The sequence below is a fragment of the Sinohyriopsis cumingii genome, chromosome 1 (assembly GCF_028554795.1).
Source record: "Sinohyriopsis cumingii isolate HCF-2022 chromosome 1, ASM2855479v2, whole genome shotgun sequence".
In the NCBI taxonomy this organism is placed as follows: Eukaryota; Metazoa; Mollusca; class Bivalvia; order Unionida; family Unionidae; genus Sinohyriopsis; species Sinohyriopsis cumingii.
The window spans coordinates 172,879,701-172,901,249 of record NC_142961.1 but is presented as its reverse complement, the minus strand read 5'-3'; the positions used below and the strand labels follow the sequence as shown (position 1 = coordinate 172,901,249).

The following is a 21,549-nucleotide window of genomic DNA, read 5'->3' as shown; positions in this document are numbered from 1 at the left end:
TGGACTGCACTTTAAATATTATATTTCCTCCGATGAGAACATAGATCTTCAGGCTTCAAACTCTATTGCTGAAGTGAAATTAACTCTTTTGAGGAAACATTTTCTTCAAATTGCTGCCCTTACTTCCATACCATTATATCCTAAACCATGACTGCTACACACTAAAATGATCACTGATGTGTCTTATGTGCAGCAACATTTAAAAATCACCAATCCATGGAGCCACACGTATATATTACACATATAGGTTTAAAAGTGTAATAACAAACATGTAATAAAATCTTCAAAAGGAAGGAAGATCTCAAGAAAGATGACAAGAAAAACCACAGTTCAATGGATGCCTCTTCAAACGGACCCAAAAATGGAGTCATTAGAAATACAGCTACAATTTGTGATCCAGTCCAATAAAACTGGACTGTCTTATTTATACTCCAAACACTATGAATATCGTCCTTTATGAAGGATATAGATACAATTTGTGATCCAGTCCAATAAAATTTGACTGTCTTATATTCCAAACACTATGGATATCGTCCTTTATGAAAGATACAGATATAATTTGTGATCCAGTCTAGTAAAATTTGACTGTCTTATACTCCAAACACTATGGATATCGTCCTTTATGAAAGACACAGATAAATTTGTGATCCAGTCCAATAAAATTTGAATGTCTTATTTATGCTCCAAACACTATGGATATCGTCCTTTATGAAGGATACAGATACAATTTGTGATCCAGTCCAATAAAATGTGACTTTCTTATATCACAAACACTACAGATATCGTCCTTTATGAAGGATACTCATCTGAGGACATAATGAGTCCTACAATGTACTGGAACTTAACAGTAGCTGAGATAATTTTAATTGATTCAGTCTTGATCTCCCCCAAACTGTTTCATGGAACAGATATGCAATTCAAGGATTTGTTCAATGATGTTACAGTCCATTTGTATATTAATCCTGTGGCCAATCTCATTTTCCCACCAGGACTTGTATTATATAAACAATATGTTGTTGTTGTTGTAGGGTTTAACGCCATTTTTCAGCACACGATAGGCTATACATGGCGGCCAGTATTAATGGTGGAGGAAGAACCCAGGAAAAGTCCGGAAATAATCACCGACCCACAAGTAGTAACTGGCAAGCTTTCTCATATACCCACATTAGCCGAATCTGAGACTCGAACCCACGCAGACATATGTGAGATGGCAGTGATCCGTAACGGAGAGCACTTTAGACCACTCAGCCACTCGGGGCCCCCATAAACAATATGACACCCAGCAGGCACAAAAATAACATAATAGCATGGCAGTTTAATATTAGCAATACACACATAAACTGTGCTTATCTAATAATACAGAATACACAGCACTTGTAATTAGTACAAATATAGATTTCAATAAGAGTTTTCTAGCCACTTTGTATTTACCCCTAATTTTTACAAAGAAATATGTTTCAGTTTTTATGTTTCTACCACTACTATAGCTGAACCCCAGCTGCATGACCATTATGTCATTCAAAATCTGGCTGCATCCATGTAGTCCAAAAACAATTTTACTGGAAGCAACAATAGGTCATGACACTATAAATAACTGTCATATGACCAAAAATGTGGCTGGTTGCTAAAGGGTATATAAACTTCTCACTGACAAGACATGATGATCAGTTGAAAAAATGAATCAGCAAGGCTGCTTCTCTCTAATGAGTTACAATGATAATGAAACATGTCAGGGATAGTGAATGGCTAGATCATTCCAACATCCTATCAGGCATTACCATATTTTTCTCCTGATAGGAAACTGGCAAAAATGACCATCACATACTCCCTGAGAAAAATGTAGAAAAGGAAGCAAATGACTTTTTCGTACCAAGTAAAATACTGGGTGAATCTGTCCTAAGTTTGTGGTAAGGATGTGCTAATTTTAAACAGGTCAGGTGATAGTCTGTTTTGCAGCCATTGGACCTTCCGGAATCAATTCAATTCTTGTCTCTGCAAAGCTTGATCAAACAGATAAAAGCCTGAAAATATTAACTGTGTGTGCCAGTGAACCACATCTGTTATGTATTGGGTCACCTCATTTCATTCAAACATGAGGCTTGCAGAGATAGCTCTCATTCTATGAGCTGAGATTTTGATAAGTACTTGTTCTTTTGAGACTTCCAAATATTCTGAGTGCATTACCCACTTAAGCCATGTTGCTTCGGTCATTATATCCTCTTTCACAATTTTGGAAGATGTGCTGTAAGGCTCCTGGACACAGTGTTTGAGCACACGGACCAGGTCATGTGTCACCTAAACTTATCGATGGATATGTTTGTTGATTGTGGCTTGTTCATTGCTATGAAGACTGGTTGTGTTCTCAGGACTAAAGAACCATCTCATCTGAACTGTAGTTCAAACTGCATACTGAACTTAGAGCTTTGTTTTTTGTATGACCTCAGTTTCAATGTATGACCTCAGTTTCAAAGAGGTGCTAGCTCAAAGTGATCTGAATTAAACTATGCCAACACCCAAAACAAATTCTGATTTGGAAGCAGGTTGTGTGATTTTGACCTATTAAAGTCCAAATTAGCTAATTAGTCAGATGAATCCTTATCATGATCCATATTTTGATTACCATGATGCCTCACTGTCTGAGATCATGAAGTGGTACCCTTTAATTTTCATAGTGGCCAACTTTTTCTCCTTGAAATGCTAGCTAATGGATTAAGGCACTCAAAGAGACAATGCTGTTGTTGTTGCATCAATCCCTGAAAACTGGTCACTTCCCCTCGTACACCTTCAAAGTGGAGGGCTTTCTACACCATGAAATTCTCTCAATGGAAGGCTTAAATTCTTCTCTTGCAAGGCTTTCCTGACAAAAGCCAGGTGTGACAGTAGCCTGTCCAGGCATGGGTAAAATACACGTGGCTGTTGATGAAGGTTGATTTTAAGGATAATGTTCCTACATGGTCTTATCCCCCCACAAGTTCCTGAAATTCACACAAACATCAATAAATTTCACAAAACAATGATTGCAACACATTTAAAATACCTTTACACTCAATATTATACCAACTTTGTCAATAATTCAATAGAAGAACTTAGAAAATCTTAGCCATAAGAGATACATGTATCTCGAGTGACGAGCTAAATATATTTTATACAAATGAGTAATTGCTTGGTGATCTAGTTTACTCAGATATCAGTACTCAAGAAATTTCTTTTTTACACACAGAAAGTGGCTTTTGAAGAATTACTTCCTCCACAGGGTTCCACAGATTCAACAAAAACAAATACCATGACTTTTCCAAAACTTTTCAGGGGCCATTTCACAAAACTTAATGACCATTTATTAACCATGATTGTGTCATGTTTGAAACAAGTTTTTTTAATCAAAACTTGGCACTCCATGATGTGTGATGTGATTTTGATTTTTAATGTAGCTTTAACAATTTTTCAGTCATATCACTATCATGTCTGCATTGTGGAAGTTTATAGTCATGTCTAGCACTGGGGCATCATGCTGCAGAGATGTTCCACCCAGTCACATTATCCTGACACTAGGCCAAACAAGTCCTAATACTAACCTCTTAATGCTGAGTGCCAAGTGAGGCAGCTGTTAGGGTCATTTTTGTAAGTGTCTGGTATGACTTGGCCGGGGATTGAACCCACGACCTCCTGCATCCGAGGTGGACACTCTAACCACTAGGCCACTGGAGTGGTCAGCACTCTATGAAATTAGCAGCTATCAATTTTTTAAATCCACTGTCAGAAATTTCCAAGATGTTTCAAAAGCTTAAAATTCCATGACTTTTCAAGGCACCTGAAACTTTCATTTAAAATTCCAAAACTTTTCAAGAAACCCAGGACATGCAGGAACCTCCGACTCCACGTAAAACATCTACTTGAAAAGAAAAGTTTTAAATACAACTTAAAAAAGAAAACCAAAAAGGCCTGCTAAGAAGCTTATAAAAAATATCGGAGTCACTGTAAGGTTTAAGCAAGTCTCGAGCACAAGGGGTTTATCCTTTCACTGGATATGAAGCTAAAACTAATTACTTTTTGTTGTTGTGAAAATAACATAATAATTCACAAGTTTTTTGGCAAGTAAAATGAGTGTTAGAGACTAAAATTGCAAACCGTATTACAACCATATGTAATCTAATATGATAAATTAAACTGAAAAATTTATTTTCATTTCCATTTCAGATGAAATTGGATTATATTTATAATAAGATGGAAGAGACGTATGGTTTTACTACTGCAAAAGAATATTACTTTCAGAACACTATTCATTCGATCTTTATAATACAGACTGGTGGAGTGTCTCCCCATTTAATACCAGAATCAAATATATTGGACAGCAATTATTTGGAAAAATGAATTTCTCCCAAGAAAGTCCAAATAATGGATGCTGTACTATAATTGCTAATGTAAGGTATATACTCTTTGCAACCAAATCCATACAAGCTCCAGAACTACTGAATTTGGCTTGCACTCATACATATATACCTATCACTCACCCACTGGTCCATTCCAGGGAATATCTGACAAAGATAATGCTGCAGAGGCTGAAAGAAATGTAGATAATGTACATAAATGAGGTGTTTGAAATTAAGTTTGAAAGCATAAGGTATGAAGGCCAAGACAGAAATGAGCAGGTCCAATAAAAAGAGAATAACATAAACAAAATGACAATTTTAAAGAAAGCATGCACTGTGATACATCAATTAAACAGCATCCAATTAGAATGATTTTATATACATAATTAGCGTACTTGTGTTAGTCTAGTATCAAATCCAATTAGAATGATAGTGTATTTGTGTTAGTCTAGTATCATATCCAATTAGAATGAAAGAGTACTTGTGTTAGTCTAGCATCATATCCAATTAGAATGATAGTGGACTTGTGTTAGTCTAGTATCATATCCAATTAGAATGATAGTGTACTTGTGTTAGTCTAGTATCATATCCAATTAGAATGATAGTGGACTTGTGTTAGTCTAGTATCATATCCAATAAGACTGATAGTGTACTTGTGTTAGTCTAGTATCATATCCAATAAGAATGATAGTGTACTTGTGTTAGTCTAGTATCATATCCAATTAGAATGATAGTGTACTTGTGTTAATCTAGTATCATATCCAATTAGAACGACAGTGTACTTGTGTTAGTCTAGTATCATATCCAATTAGAATGATAGTGTACTTGTGTTAGTCTAGTATCATATCCAATTAGAATGATAGTGTACTTGTGTTAGTCTAGTATCATATCCAATTAGAATGACAGTGTACTTGTGTTAGTCTAGTATCATATCCAATTAGAATGATAGTGTACTTGTGTTAGTCTAGTATCATATCCAATTAGAATGACAGTGTACTTGTGTTAGTCTACTATCATATCCAATTAGAATGATAGTGTACTTGTGTTCGTCTACTATCATATCCAATTAGAATGATAGTGTACTTTTGTTTGTTTAGTATCATATCCAATTAGAATGATAGTGTACTTGTGTTTGTTTAGTATCATATCCAATTAGAATGATCGCCATAATTAGCATACTTGTGTTTGTCTAGTATAGCTGGTACTCCTGGTCTTATGGTTGAATATTGACTCTTGCAGGCACTTTATTTCTCAATTTAGTAAAGTGAAAGAAATTTTTTAAAAATGATTTTGTTTTAGTTACTCAGCTCGATAGAAAAACAATATTATCACATAGGTCCACCTATCCATTTAAATTGCTGCTATTAACAGATCTGTTTTCAAACTGAGGCACTGTGTCTATATTTAATTTGTCCATACAAACACATGTTTAATGTTGACATATCTGTACTAACAGTCTCTACATTTCAATTGCATAGTAAACAGAGTAAGTATAAAATAAGTAGAAAATGAGGTTGGTTTTCAACTCACCTGCATTTATACAGAGTACATCAGGGTCATTCTCCCCATCTACTGCCATCAGATTACACATAACCTGAAATAATACAAAGACTCCCTCATTATAAGATCCTACATTATATATTACACATAACTTGAAATAATACAAAAACTCCAGCATTATAAGACCCAACATTATATATCACACATAGCCTAAAATAATACAAAGACTCCCTCAGTATAAGAACCAACATTACACATTACACATAACCTAAAATAATAAAACACTCCTTCATTATAAAGCCCTACATCATAAATGGTTTTTGCAATAAAGCAAGCATGGTCATTGAGCAAAATTTATTATTAAGTAGTAGGATTACATACTACGCAGTAAGATGGAATACAGCCAGGCTTTGAGATGTGTATTGTTAGAGCAAAAGTATTGATGAATCATTTCACCCCTACATACTATGCTGTAAAATGGAATATGGCCAGGCTTTGATATGTGTATCGTTAGAACAAAAGTACTGATGAATCATTTCACCCATACATACTATGCTGTAAGATGGAATACAGCCAGGCTTTGATATGTGTATCGTTAGAGCAAAAGTACTGATGAATCATTTCACCCATACATACTATGCTGTAAGATGGAATACAGCCAGGCTTTGATATGTGTATCGTTAGAGCAAAAGTACTGATGAATCATTTCGCCCCTACATATTACACTGTATGATGGAATACAGCCAGGCTTTGATATGTGTATCATTAGAGCAAAAGTATTGATGAATCATTTCACCCCTACATACCATGCTGTAAGATGGAATACAGCCAGGCTTTGATATGTGTATTGTTAGAGCAAAAGTATTGATGAATCATTTCACCCCTACATACTATGCTGTAAGATGGAATACAGCCAGGCTTTGATATGTGTATCGTTAGAGCAAAAGTACTGATGAATCATTTTGCCCCTACATATTACATTGTATGATGGAATACAGCCAGGCTTTGATATGTGTATCATTAAAGCAAAAGTATTGATGAAGCATTTCACCCCTACATACTACGCTGTATGATGGAATACAGCCAGGCTTTGATATGTGTATCATTAGAGCAAAAATATCGACGAATCATTTCACGCCTACATCCTACGTTGTATGATGGAATACAGCCAGGCTTTGATATGTGTATCACTAGAGCAAAAGAATCAATGAATTGTTTCACCCCTACATACTACACTGTATGATGGAATACAACCAAACTTTGATATGTGTATAATTAGAGCAAAAGTATCGATGAATCATTTCACCCCTACATCTATGCTGTATGATGGAATACAGCCAGGCTTTGACATGTGTATCGTTAGAGCAAAAGTATTGATGAATTGTTTCACCCCTATATACTATGCTGTAAGACAGAATATGACCAGTCTTCGCAGGACAGAATTATAAGGAAGCATCAGAGTACCGACAATTTACATTAATCAGAGTTCATACAGAATTCTAAATGATAAATTCAAAGACATTTCTCAAACTTTCAAAGACCATGAACAGATTTCCAAGATCTGTTTTGCTAACATTTTGAATAAAAGTTATGTCAAATGAGAAAACAATGAATGTAAAATACTACAATATTGTGAGAAATATTAAAACTGGAGTCACCTAGTCATGATAAGGGGAGGTAATGGGTAAAAGTCATTTTTTGAGTCACCTAATCACGATAAGGGGAATTACTGACTAGGTCTTTTTGGGAGTCACCTAGTCATGATAAAGGGAGGTAGTGGGTAAAAGTCCGTTTGGAGTCACCTAATTATGATAGGGGGAATTACTGGTTATAAGTCTTTTTGGGAGTAACCTAGTCATGATAAAGGGAGGTAATGGGCAAAAGTCCTTTTGGAGTCACCTAATCATGATAGGGGGAATTATTGGTTATAAGTCTTTTTGGAAGTAACCTAGTCAAGATAAAGGGAGGTAATGGTAAAAGTCCTTTTGGAGTCACCTAATCATGATAGGGGGAATTACTGGTTATAAGTCTTTTTGGGAGTAACCTAGTCATGATAAAGGGAGGTAATGGGTAAAAGTCCTTTTGAAAGAACTAAATTCAGGAGGTAGAGGAGTTTATTTTCCAAGTGTAAAAGTGATTGGGGAATGTATTCAAAGCAAAAACTGTATTTTGAAAATTTCACACAAAAAACTGTATGCTGAATTTTAAGACTGCTTCCAGGAATATAATAAAATGGTATAAATGTGTCTATAAAATACTTTTGAGATATAAGTGACTCAATAAAGAGTGATTATGAAGTCAGTTTAATATCAAATACTTCATGACTCTTGTAAGATGGGAAAAAAAAGTTAATTCTTGTTCAATAGAAATTAATATTACAGGTTTTGTTTTTATTTTCTAAGCTGAATAGATGAGATTTACCTGAGTATCAAAGCAGTAATCAGGTGGAAATAATGGACGTATGGACCTGTCTGAAAAACAAAAAAACATCTGTATCATAAATAATAGATGTATGGACCTGTCTGAAACACACAAAAAAGCAATAACAAAAATGTTACTGTATCATATGAACCTTGGATGTAATAGAACTCAATTTCTAGACAATGCAAAACCCAACAATGAACATAAAAAGAGTATTGAATGGAGATGAATCTTTAAATTTCAACCACAAATATTTTTTATAGTGTTATCAGTGTTTTTATAGGATATTTTACTGTTTAAAATTCTTCAACACATTTAAAGTTTGATATAAAAATTCATGTCCTGAACATTTCACTCCATTTGAGTACTATATAAACTAAGTTGGCTCTGGCTGTAAATTGCACAGACCTAGATCTGCCACAGCATAATGCACTGAGATCTCCATCTATGTGGTTTGTCAAGACTAATCAGTAAAACAAATAACACAGATCCTGAGCTGTTTGTGCATTATGTGGATCAGGGTCTATGTATTTTTGCAGTTGGACCTGAGTGAGTATAAGTTTTCATCGGAGTTTAATAAACTTTTATATTGAATAAAACAAAAACTATCTGTTCAAAAAAAGAGCAACGACATTATCTCTTTTGCCCATAACAAAGATTTCAGTTGGTATATTCTGAAACAACCTTAAAAATGATTCTCATTACACCACAGTGATCATTTAAAATATCTGTACAGACAATTAACCAGAAGTTTCCTGGAACTCTGCACTGCCTGCTAATTATTCTATGCCATATTCTCTGTGTGTGTGTAACTTTCAGCAACACAAATGCTGATGTTGGCAAAACAATTACACCGAAACAGTGGAACCTGTTTCCTATGTACTAACATTGGTCATACAAAAGTGCTATCAAAAAAGATTGATTTTGCATCCAAAGATGAGGTTATAGTTCTTACCATTTCATTTTTAACATGCATCATCTATAAGATGTGTTACTGCATTAAATGATATTTTACTCATGCCCACTAATTTATCCGATGTGAAAAGTAACAATGATCTAATTTTACCAGAATGTTACCTTATTCTAAAAAGATACCAATAAATATATTTTCTAACAATGACTCTTTACAATCTATTGTAACAGTCAGGTTTAACTGGTCAACAAATGAAATATTAGCATAAATTAAACTGCCAAAGAAACATCAAGACACACACACACACACACACACACACACACACACAAACACAGAGAGAACACCAGTGAATGTGGTGACACAAACTTATATGGTGATATCGACTCAAGTCAAAACCTGTGTGCACTTAGGTGACACAAGTGCTATATTGGTGCTGTGCACGTAAATTAAAAACACCTATCTGCCCTGGTGCATGCACACACACATGCATGCACACACACACTGTCAGGAAAGGTGCCAGGTTGCATAAATCGTCTGTTCAAAAGCAACTCACTTAAGAAGAAACCCATCTCAGAAAAGAACAGTTCCAATAAGCATGCACTTTTCCCCAAGAGACTGCTCCCAGCTAATGTGACACTTCAAACAGCCAGAATCTGTCACCCAAAGCAGACTCACTGATAATTATTAGACCAGGTACACACCATGCTTCAATTGTCAAACCAATTAGGAATTATGAAGTTTTTAATTTAAATAAATAAATAAATAAATAAATAAATAAATAAATAAATGAAATAAATCAATGAATGAAAAAAATCAATGGATTTCAAAAGTCTAAGTTACCTGAACAAGTAGATTTCATATTTACTGTCTATTTTTCAAAATTTTGCTCCAATTCAATATTTATTCTCTACTAATATTAACATTAAAATCATAATTATAAAATTGCTTTAAAGCATAAATATAAGGGTAGAACTTTAGAGTCATAATACCCAAAAAATAACCCAAGAAACTGCACTGAGTGAATGATTCTGTTGGAAGCATCGAACTAGCTGGAAATAACAATGTTTCATTCTTCTTAAGTGAGTGTAGCTTGTAAATATGACATTCATGCAACTAGGCAATTGTTCATTTTTAAAACAGCTTCTTTTACTAAACTTAGTACTATATAAATAGTTTTAAATATGAATCGCAGATCGTCCATTTTTAAGTTAAGGAATGTTTAGATTTTAGCTTCTGAATGACAGATGAAATTAAAACCTTAAATGAACAAACTTTCCATAAGAAAAATAAACCACATATTTTATAATTACCTATCATTCTACTGATAAGGATTTCTTTTTCTGATGCTCCAAGTTCTCTCCTCAAGAAATTGGTTGGAATTCTTCCAGCTGCTGCAGCTTTCTGCCGATAATCCACCTAGCAGAAGAAATGATGCATACTGAGTGTTATGTGCATGATTACAACTGACTGAGTTAGGTAAATGTTACTTGTAAATGCTGTATTAATTATAAAATTTTACACCAGGAAGTTTTAGTAGATAACCAAATGGCCATGACTTTGAAAGTAGTCATTTGGAAGATAGGAAATGTACATGACATAGCACTAAATCTGCATACAGAAGTGCATTTCTAAGATACAAACATTATTATTTTTTCAAAGTGCACTTACAAAATTTTAAAACCTTGAAAAACAAATATAGAAAGGTCATCTACTTGCTTTTAGGAAATACTGACCTCTCATACATTGGTGAAAGCTTAACTGTTTAGTAATATAATTCATATTTGACAGTATTTGTAACTTTTCAACCACATACACAAAAAATATAGTGAAAGCTAGCCTAAAGCTTTCATCCTCATGCTAAGGCCTTCATCAGTAGACCGATTTAATCTCTACTGACTATAAACATTACTCGATGGAATGGTGAGCGATGTTAACAACCTGCCAAATATATGGGACAATGTCAGTTGAGATTAAATCAGTCTGCTGATGACGTTCTTAGTGTGAGGACGAAAGCCTCAGGTTAGCTTTCTCTATACTGTTTATGTATATAGTTTAAAAATTTAACTCTCAAGTGAAGGAAGTTAATATAGCCATGCTGAGCTAGCAACCTTCAATGATTCTATGAATCAGGGAAAGACCTATTCATTAAATCTTAAATCTGGTGCCAAAATGAAGAACTCCAGATTGGAACCTAAATAATTACTGAATTTATTGAATATATTTTCAAGATAGAACTCAAAAATGTCCCAAGTCCCATTAATCATTATGTACATAGTTTTCACTAAATCACCACATAACTGCTTCATGGACAAAATAGATCTGAATCAATATGAAAAAGAGCATGACAGTCAGATCAAAGCAATTAGACAGTGGACACATTATGTGTAGAATTTGCATGGTGGCATGACATGTTAACAAGTATCTGGTTAAATGCTTCACCGAATGCTGCTATCGATAGGAGGTGATTTGGTCAAAGTTTGCACAAGCAAAACTACACAGACATTATTTCTTGCCAGCTTAAAAATATCTACACATACTTTTCATTCTAAGTAACATTCTATTGTAAGCTTAAACAACATTATTAAACATCATTACTAAAACAGACACCAATGCAACAGACATGCCTCCACAAATTACTGTCAATATTTATGCAAAATGTGATATCATCTTCTCATCACAATGACATGCTATGTTACTTCATTAACCCAGCTAATCACTTTTTCCAGATTTTGGTAAAGCCTTATCTGGGCAGTACAAGGAGAACTTACTTTTTATTTTACCAGTTTCTCAAATGGCAGAGATTAAAGTCAGGTGAGAGCTCAGCTGCATGACACTAATGTAAAATTATCAACTGTGTGATGATAGATCTGGGTCGATTCTGTTTTGAAGCTGAATGTTTGTAACATATATAATTCTGGTCTACATTACATATAATTCAGACACGACTTTGGTCTCCCATAAAAAAAAATGTTATGGGGGTTTGTGGGTCCTCCCCCAATGGTATCTAGGGGGGCAGCACCCCTGATCTGGGGGCCGGGGGAAGACCTGGTGCAACTAATGATCATAAAATAAATCAAAACAATCATTTGAAAAACTAATAAACTTACCAAAAAAATGTTCAACTTGACTTTAATAATTTCACAATATTTACTGTCACATGAATTTGTTCTCCAATACTATTGATGCTGAAGTTATTTCATGTGCATGGCAGTGTTCACATCGTAATTAAGTCACAATAATTTCTCAATTTTTGCAGCAAATATATTATACTTCTCTTTTCATTACAAATCTGTAAAATATACACCCAAGTACATGAACTATATACAAATAATCCCATACATTCACTTGTCTTTTTCTCCAATGAACACAACCTGTTGATATGCCACTCAAGATCATTTTGCAGCTTTGTCAAAGATTTCTTATGCCTTCTTTTTTGTCACCACTTACATTTTGTGGCTCAATGTGCAATTGTTTCTTTTCCTTCTCAATTAGTCTTTTTCCTTGAAAGCTGGTGCTTGTACTGGCGACATGCAGTGTGCATATTCTGACAGAGGGCTACATCTGTCCTCTCATGCAAGAAATCTTTCTTCTTATAGTAATTAATTGCACTTTTTCCTTTGCCTTCTGAGCTTCAATGTTTCTGTATGCAGCTTCTTGAGTAGGTGCTGTTCCAAACTCTTCCAGCTGTGATTACTGCAGAGTAGAGGTCCCAAAATGCCAGTCCTCTAGTGTTCAGTTTTCTAATAAACTGACCAACTTAATTTCTGTCAACTTTTCGCTCCAGCCATTCCCATATGATTTTTTTAAACCTTTATCTAAACTTTTTGTGTCAGGGTCTCTCTCAACAATTCGGGACACCATGTTTTGTAAGCATGCTTCTTCTTCCATTACCATCAGTTTCCATTACACAAAGATTCATTAGATGAAATTAAACCTTTGACCAATCAGAATACTCTTTACGAGAGTCATGTGCTAACTAATATATAGAACGAATAATTTACAAGTGTCGCTGCGGAATGGGAGTGGACAGACTGTTTTTAAAAACTGGATCGGAGATTATATAAAAACGGACTATATCAAGAAAAATCCGATTCAAGTCAGAAGAAACGCTGAATTCTGCTTGAAAACAGAGAAAAATCATGTCTGATACTTACAGTCAGTGGAAGGAATGATGATGGGCTGGGACTTGTCTTACTGACAGTAGTTACCAACACTGAAGTGTCACCATACTGAAATGTAGACAATAATTGAAATGAGAATCGATACATCACCAAGAATTACATATTATTTTGTAATCTGTGATTAAGTCAGAAATCTATCAGTATACTGATGGGTAGGTAGAACTCTTTCTCTAGCTATATGTGAGTTTTAAAAACTACTACATACCATGTTAGTATTGACGCCATGTCTGGCAATCTAATACTGCATGTAACATGAAAACCTTGCTGTCATAAACCTTCAATAATAATGAACACCCCTTTGGACTGCTACAAGATAAATAAATTGGGGATAATGAACACCCCTTTTGATGGACACAAGATAAATAAGTAGGAAGAATGCCACAAGATAAATAAACTACGGATAATGAAGACCCCTTTGGACTACAACAAGATAAGTAAATTGGGGATGTAATAATTTATTAAAGAGAACTGCTCTTTGTAATGGAAAATTTGTCAGGACTATAGAAAAAAATTATGATGCAGAAAACTACTGTTTGAACTATGATATTACCCATGTCAGTCTGAATGCTCACAATATTAAAAATGTACAACAAACTGCATTTTTCTGCAACTTAAAAAAATGTTCACAAGTCGTAGTTAGTTACAATTTTGCTTTTCAATATTTGTGCTATGGTTAATATGTTTAAATTGTGTGCATGTTTACTCTACTTTAATATTTCTTTAAAACTTGCTTTCATTTAAACCAATAGCACAACAAAGTTAGTAGATTTTAAAAATAAGATGAAAAACTCATTCCTATTATCTTAACAAAGATTGTCCAACTTTTCATTTCAACTGATACCACTTGGAAAAATCAGTAAGTCTGATTAAACATAATGACAGTAAATAAACCTGAACCACGGCTCCACCATCTGCAAATCTTGCCAGCTGTCCACTTGAGATTTTCATCTGTCTGAAAGATAATACAGCCTGTATAGAAAAAACATAATAAAATGATAAATAATAATTGTGTTAATAACGAATTTTAGAATTTAATAATAACAAATTTGGAATTTCATCAGCTTCATGTACATGTATCTTTAATTGGAGCTCTTAGTTTCTACTTAATATAATTAACTTGGAGTTTTTTAGGTTTCACTTAATAACATATATTTAACTTTGAATTTTTCTTAATTTGAACTAAGTAAAATATATTTAACTAGTTCTTCAAATTTTCTGCATAACATTTAATTTGAAGTTTTTCTTAGTTTCTACTGAATGATATGTTTAACATCTTACATTAAAAAGACAAATGAAATGAAATATTTTCATAAAGCTTAAGAATTTGTGAATTTATAAAGTAAACTAAACTTGCAAAAATTGTTATATTAATGGCAAATGTCAAACAATATTTGTATATACAATTAAAAAATGAACTATATGCTGGAATTATGTTACCTTTATCAAATTCACAATAAATCTAATGTTACTAAAACACTGTAATACAGTACTCCCTATTATAATACTGCTCATATTGAATTCACAATAAATCTAATGATTATAATACTTTGTAAAACAGTATTCCTCCATGATAATTTTGACCATGGGCATAAAACTGTATACCTTTTTATGGTGAGACCAACTTATACTGAAGTACATGACAAAACCCATCTTAATACCAAGAACCAATGTAATTAAGAAGCTTGAAATGCCAGGGTGTTGTAATAAAAATTAATTTCCAATGCATCTTTAATCCAGAGATATAACATAAATTATGGCTATAAACAAAATAATTTTTGGATTAAATTTATTAAAAAAATTGTGTGTTTGCTGTCCAACTTGTGTTATATATATTATTGGAGATTTCTGATCTGATGGGCAAGAGCCTGTGCAACAGAATAAATTGTTTTAGCTTCATAATGATTCATCCCAAGTAATGAAAGGAATATACAGAGGCATAAGGAAACATATGAGAATGATAAACTTTATCCAAAACCTTAACACAAATTTTCTATTGCTGTGACCTTGAACAAAGCTCAAAGGGGTGAGTTTGCTGTGACCTTGATCAAAACTCATAAGGGTGAGTTGAATCCATTGTCCTAGTTACATAATGATTCATGCCAAACATGATGACAAAGTCTATCAAGAGGTTTAGAAAACCAATTCAAAACAAATTTAAAGTGTGATAAGTGATGTCAGTTGGGTTACAGGTCATACTCTGTCAGTCAGCTTTACCGTTCCAAATATGCTATGGCAGTCATTGATGTCAGCTGGCTTACATCTGTCATACAATGTCAGTCAGCTTTACTGTTCCAAATGCTTTGCCTATTTCATACCAGATTTGAATGCAACTGAAATCCATGATACTGTATCAGTCCATGTACTCTTGTTAGGCAATATTTATAGGTTACTGCATTTGTATGGGAAAATATGAACAAGTTTTGGGATGGAATACTGCATGACCTTGGGAGTACAGTATATCCTTCTGACAAAACGAGTTCATATTTTTCTATACAAATGCAGTAATCTTTTTATTATATGCCCATTTTTTTTATTCTACCTAAGGTTTAATTTTATGAACACAATACACTACAAGAAACAACGTAAATGAATGTATGCTGCATTCCAAACTAAATACACAAGTGCATATTCATCATTACACAAATCAACGTTATTACTGCGCACATAACTCCACCCAGATAAATTTGAACTTAGTCGTGCGCTCGACATAAATTTCGAAAGAAAATGGTGTGTCTAGTTAAAATTGAAATATGGAGTCATATTGTGAATGAATGTGCATTGCAACAACTTTTCCATTTTATCTGGAATGAATAGATTTTGGTATTTTTCTTGATTCTAGGAAATTTCGTTGATTATGGACTAGATTTGTATGTGATGATTCCACATGAAATACATGAGATTTAATAAGCTAGGGGTAAGTGTGTTGACATCTGCAAATGTGTTTCTGTTTCTTTCATTGAATGTTTTAAATCATAATGTGGGAAAAATATGAAGTCTTTTAATTGCAATTATCAAAAAGGCGCTATGGAATTTAATGCTTATTTCATTTTGAGTGCAGTAAGGAGGATGCAATTGCACTTATCATCGAAATTACAGCACAATTCAAAATGTATAATCCAGATTGAAAACCTATGACATAGCTCATGTAATTCGGATTTGAATATTAAGAAAATACATTTTGAGTAAATTCAGTATGTAAAACTGTAAGTATATTTTATTTTTCCATTCTTATCACCAGCTAAAGAAGAGAGTATATGACTTGTCGCTTGTATGTTATTTGTAAGGACATTATCTTGCGTCTGTTATATACTGTAGCTAGCCTAAATCTGTAACATTGTATCAACACGGAATGTGCCAAAACAGCTGGTATGTGGCAGTCCACGAAACATCTGTTTTAGTTCATTCAGAAACAAATTTAAACAACCACAACGTAAAGAGCCTCTTACGCGAGTGTACATGATTTGTATACAAATCAAACGTGTTGGCGTCTGCATCCATTGTTTGTTTACAATAGAAAGTAGTTCCTTTATGCACGTGAATGCTATATGTGTGTTGTCGCACGAGTTCAGTATCGGGTAATATTGCACAATTCTGACAATGTAAAGTTAATGGGGAAAAAAATGAGCATATAATAAATAATTTTAAAAAATGGGTCATACTGGGCTTGGTCCCTTTTTCCAGTATGTGAGAACTTTTGGTTTACTTGTGTTTTATACCTCATTCTGCCTTAAAATTCTGTTATGATAGAATTTCAAAAAATTAACTTATAACTCTTGGGGAAAAAGTTCATGCTGTTTGAATTAAATATTTGGTCCTAAAGCTAAAATGGAGACCTAGGAGGGTTTCATTCACCATAAACAATTGAAGATTTAAATAGATAACAACTGAAATAATCACCTATTCAAATAACCGAACACCAGCTTAAGAGGTATAAACTTCTGGGCTTCTACTTTGCTGGTTGTTAGCACCAATCTATAAATATAACTTAACTCATTCTCCATCTTGACAAAGTGTCATAGTCTCAATCTTTAATCTACTAATCAGTTTCTGTGATTAATGATGCCTAACATTGAAACAGTGGATAGTAACACCCTTTTTGTTTTTTTATTCGTACCGATTGTGCTTCCATCTGGGAGTAAATCAAAGCAATATGTATTGTAATGCACATTAGTAGACGATTTACCCCCAAAATACCGTACACATGAAATAATTTAAATACCTATTTTAAATTACTATTTTTATTTACTTGTACAAATGCATGAATACCTTAACATTTTAGTTTAAGGTATTATAAACAATGTTTCCACGTTTTACATTTTTGCATAGTCCATTTTGCCGATTTCAAAACTGTTATCTCCAATAGTCGGAAATTTGGAAGGAAGTGTTATTTTTGGATCTGATACTTTGGACATCATAGGATTTACGAAGGAAAAAATATAAATCTGTCATAATGAGACCATGATAAATAAACAAAAGTTAATATTACCTGTAGAAAATTCATTTTTCAAAATACCTTGAGCATAGCATGCTATAAAACAAGAGCAGAAAATACTGCCTTTCACAAACCTATTTCCGACAAAGATGTCGGCTTGAACATCTTTAACGATATCTTTCCATGGATCTGTGCAGTAGCGTCTGCTGATATTCAGAGCATATCCTGTCAAAAGACGTGAATTTAATCTGCAATGGCATATTCTGCACGTTTTAAAGGGCGCAGACATCTTTATTATTCGGACATATGTTTACTTTTATCGTTGAATTTCGATAAAACTGTGGAATACTTCTCATTTTATCGACAGGCATCCGAGTGTTGGCGGCCAGTTCAAAAGGAGGGTAAGTCCTAGTGGCATTCTATACACACATTTTTGACGTCTGTGGCGAATTTTAAGTAAGATTATGGATACAAAATTTGTATCACTCGTTGCATAACTAAATGTAACCGAAATATTATAAAGATTTATGAAATGTAGCAGAAATTGCAAGGCACTTCCATGATAAACTATTGGTATCCGGGAGTTATCGGTTTTGACGCACTGAAGTACTTGCACATTTTCACTCGAGTCAGATAGATACCCGTCACTTCATTCAAAAGAAAATTAAAGCATGTATATAGTGTTGGTGATATATTCCCATACTTTTGTTAATTCTTAGCCCAGCATCGCGAATAATAAAATGAGCAATCGGCAAATAACGTCAGTCGGTCGTGTATTATCGGACAAACCAATACAAATTAGAAAAACTAGTTAAAGGCAGTGTAGTAACCCATAACTATATTATCGTAAGTAACATCCGACCTTATCATGTTTATTATTTTGAAATACGACGATACTTTGTTTAAAAAAAAGGTGAAAATGTATTTTGTACTAAAACGAGCGATTTTTGCAGCACTTTCGGTATTCAAATAGTTAACTCCAAAACCGTATTATTGCGTTCCCAGATAATTTTTTTTTTTGTTTGTTGCCTCACACAACTTATGAATCCGACATAGTTAGTATAGACCAGTTATTGTTCTGTTTGACTGAATGTTTGCTCTGACACCTGCTTTGAAATTCGTTTGATTGGTTGATAAATACACCTGAAGGAGGTATTATTGGACATTTGAAGTAAAAGTAGCAGGTTGTTAAGTACAACCAGTTGGTTAATATTCCAAATAAATTAAGCTTGTGAAAAAGTTAAAAAAACACTTTCACTGATATTGTAGATGATTTAGTTGGTTTTCCCAGCAATACTGTTGATAATATTTGTGATTAATTAACTAATATATATTAAGAATCAATTATGTCAGTACATTAACCCTCACTACTGACAATAAAATAAAATCTTTTCACCAACTTGTTTGTTAATATTATTATTTAAATATTTCATTTTATAAAGTTTTAGCTGTCTCATGACATGTCATCAAGACTGTTTACGTAACAGTGTAATACACATTATTAAGACATAATGAAATGTTTATAACAATCCCATACTTGATAATTCATGGACTAGGAATGTAAAAAAAAAAAGATTATCTTGAAGCTTAAATGATGTAATTTCTTTTATTGCACTTGGGTTATTGGAAAACAAAATACCAGACATTCACAAATACATACAAGCATATATACATACATACATGCATAATTGATACATACATGTTAATGCTTAAGACAACTGGTTCAGTTTTAGTCTGCACATTAGCAAATGTTGTTTATAATGGTATGCATCCATACAAGAGAATATATACAAACAGCCATAAATATGTGCAGGCACCAACCTACCCACACACTCAAACACAAACACACACACACACACACACCAATGACAGTTTTGATTTTGGTTGTGATGGTCAGTTAATTTTGAAGCCTGCCAGAAATGTGTTAGGGCTTTGCAAGTCTTACCAAGCTTCATAACACAAGATGAATACTTGATGAACAGCTTAGGAGTGTTTTATGGATATGTATGTTATATATTAATTTATGATATAGTTTTATTTAAGGCAATTGGTTTTATGTCATTTATATTTTAATTCTTTAAATTCAGTGTTGGATTATGTGAAACTTTCAATGACTTTACTGATGTTCTACATTCATGAGATTACCTTGAAGGATTTTGGATTTAGAACTGATTCTTGGTGGTGCTAGCACATAAGCACAGTACAACCCTCATTTGGAATACCTTTGGATAGTTTCCAGATTGATGAAACTAATAGTACAATTTAAGATAATATTCTGGGAATTCATACACTGTAAATTAGTTGTAATTCTTTAACTTAGTTTGATTTTATATTTTAGGGAAATAAATTTATATGTTAAAAAATTGAATGTTTGATGGGTTTTACCTTGTCTTGTTGCAAAGTGTAAGCTCCTAAATGTAACAAGTGTAAATAAAGCAGTGCTTTAACTAAATGTTTTTCTGGAATTTTCCAATGGAAATTTCTCTTACACTATTTAGAAGAAGAATTATCAAGTAGAGATGTGGGATATTTTGGAAACAGACTTTGGTGAGGATGAGACTGCAAATTTTGGACCAAGAAAGGAGACTGGAACAGCTCTCTACCAGATTGACACCATTGCAACAGTATCTGGACCAGACAAGGTGGTAGCTTTATTTCAGCGCTTGTGATACTTTTTTTTTCATTCCATAATGCATTACGGTTGTATTGCAGTATTGGAAAATAATCATTTTAGAATGAAGATAATTCAGTGAGCAACAAAAAAAGCCATAAAATGAAACTGTCATTCATATAAGCATAAACATGTCCATATTTTTTTGATCAATAAGTTATTCAGGCACAGAAGGTTTATTTTACATATAAAAACATGTTTAGAAAATAACAGTGATGGTAATCATTGAAGGTGGAATCATTTTTAATTGCAAAACATTGGAAGGCATGTAACACGAGGTCACAAATCTGATACATACTACAACCTGAAGTAAGGCTGTGTTTTCTTAATAATTGGTTTCATCAGAACATTGTGTTAGTAACATGTTATTGGATGTTTTGTCTTTTTAAAGTCAATTCTTTTACATAGTGATTCTTTTTGCAGAACAATACTCAAATGCCATTGATAGCATCATCAGTGCTTGGTGATTTGACTTGCCTGTCAGTCAATAAACATTTGTTTGTCAACTCAAGGGATACATTAGGGTTTGGTAAGTAACTATGAACTGGTAATTTTTTCAGAGTTTGGTAAGTAATTTGAAGTTGATAATTTTATCAAGGTTTTAATGAGTTAATGATTGGCATATTGACTGATTCCTTCATAATTCATGAAGTAACATTGCAAAACACATATTGACTGATTCAATTAAAATTCATGAAGTAAAGTTGTTCCAAAAGACATTGACTGGTTCCTTTAAAATTCATGAAGTAACATTGCAAAAGACATATTGATGGATTCCATTAAAATTCATGAAGTAAAGTTGTTCCAAAAGACATATTGACTGGTGCCATTAAAATTCATGAAGTAAGGTTGTTGCAAAAGTTAGATTGACTGGTTTCATTAAAATTCATGAAGTAAGCTTGTTGGAAAAGAGGTGATAGTTCTTGGCACAGTTAAATACACTTTACAAATATCACAACAGTCAGACATACTTGGTGTTTTCTGTCTTTGTCTAGTAAACTTTTGGTCAGTTTTCTTTTGTATGTCTCAAATCTTGTTATAATCCTCTCTACATTGGTGAAAAA

At 33.3% G+C, this 21,549-nt stretch overlaps 2 protein-coding genes across 2 annotated transcripts in view; one reads left to right on the top strand and one right to left on the bottom strand.

The window, feature by feature from the left end:
- LOC149808395 (polyribonucleotide nucleotidyltransferase 1, mitochondrial-like) overlaps nucleotides 1–18,112 on the bottom strand; it is a 99,225-nt gene extending 81,113 nt beyond the window's left edge. The window contains exons 1-7 of the mRNA XM_089976629.1: nucleotides 17,949–18,112; nucleotides 14,274–14,334; nucleotides 13,356–13,430; nucleotides 10,512–10,617; nucleotides 8,289–8,338; nucleotides 5,898–5,961; nucleotides 4,509–4,556 (exon numbers count right to left, since the gene is read on the bottom strand). Of these exons, the coding sequence (XP_089832755.1) occupies nucleotides 4,509–4,556; nucleotides 5,898–5,961; nucleotides 8,289–8,338; nucleotides 10,512–10,617; nucleotides 13,356–13,430; nucleotides 14,274–14,334; nucleotides 17,949–18,103 (559 nt within the window). The 5' untranslated portion in view covers nucleotides 18,104–18,112. The remainder of the gene's footprint in view (nucleotides 1–4,508; nucleotides 4,557–5,897; nucleotides 5,962–8,288; nucleotides 8,339–10,511; nucleotides 10,618–13,355; nucleotides 13,431–14,273; nucleotides 14,335–17,948) is intronic.
- Nucleotides 18,113–18,189: 77 nt separating this feature from the next.
- The window catches only part of LOC149808394 (kinetochore-associated protein 1-like), a 221,977-nt gene continuing 218,617 nt past the window's right edge, over nucleotides 18,190–21,549 (top strand). Inside the window, exons 1-3 of the mRNA XM_089976616.1 lie at nucleotides 18,190–18,215; nucleotides 20,313–20,456; nucleotides 20,909–21,014. Coding sequence (XP_089832742.1) covers nucleotides 20,334–20,456; nucleotides 20,909–21,014 — 229 coding nt within the window. The 5' untranslated portion in view covers nucleotides 18,190–18,215; nucleotides 20,313–20,333. The remainder of the gene's footprint in view (nucleotides 18,216–20,312; nucleotides 20,457–20,908; nucleotides 21,015–21,549) is intronic.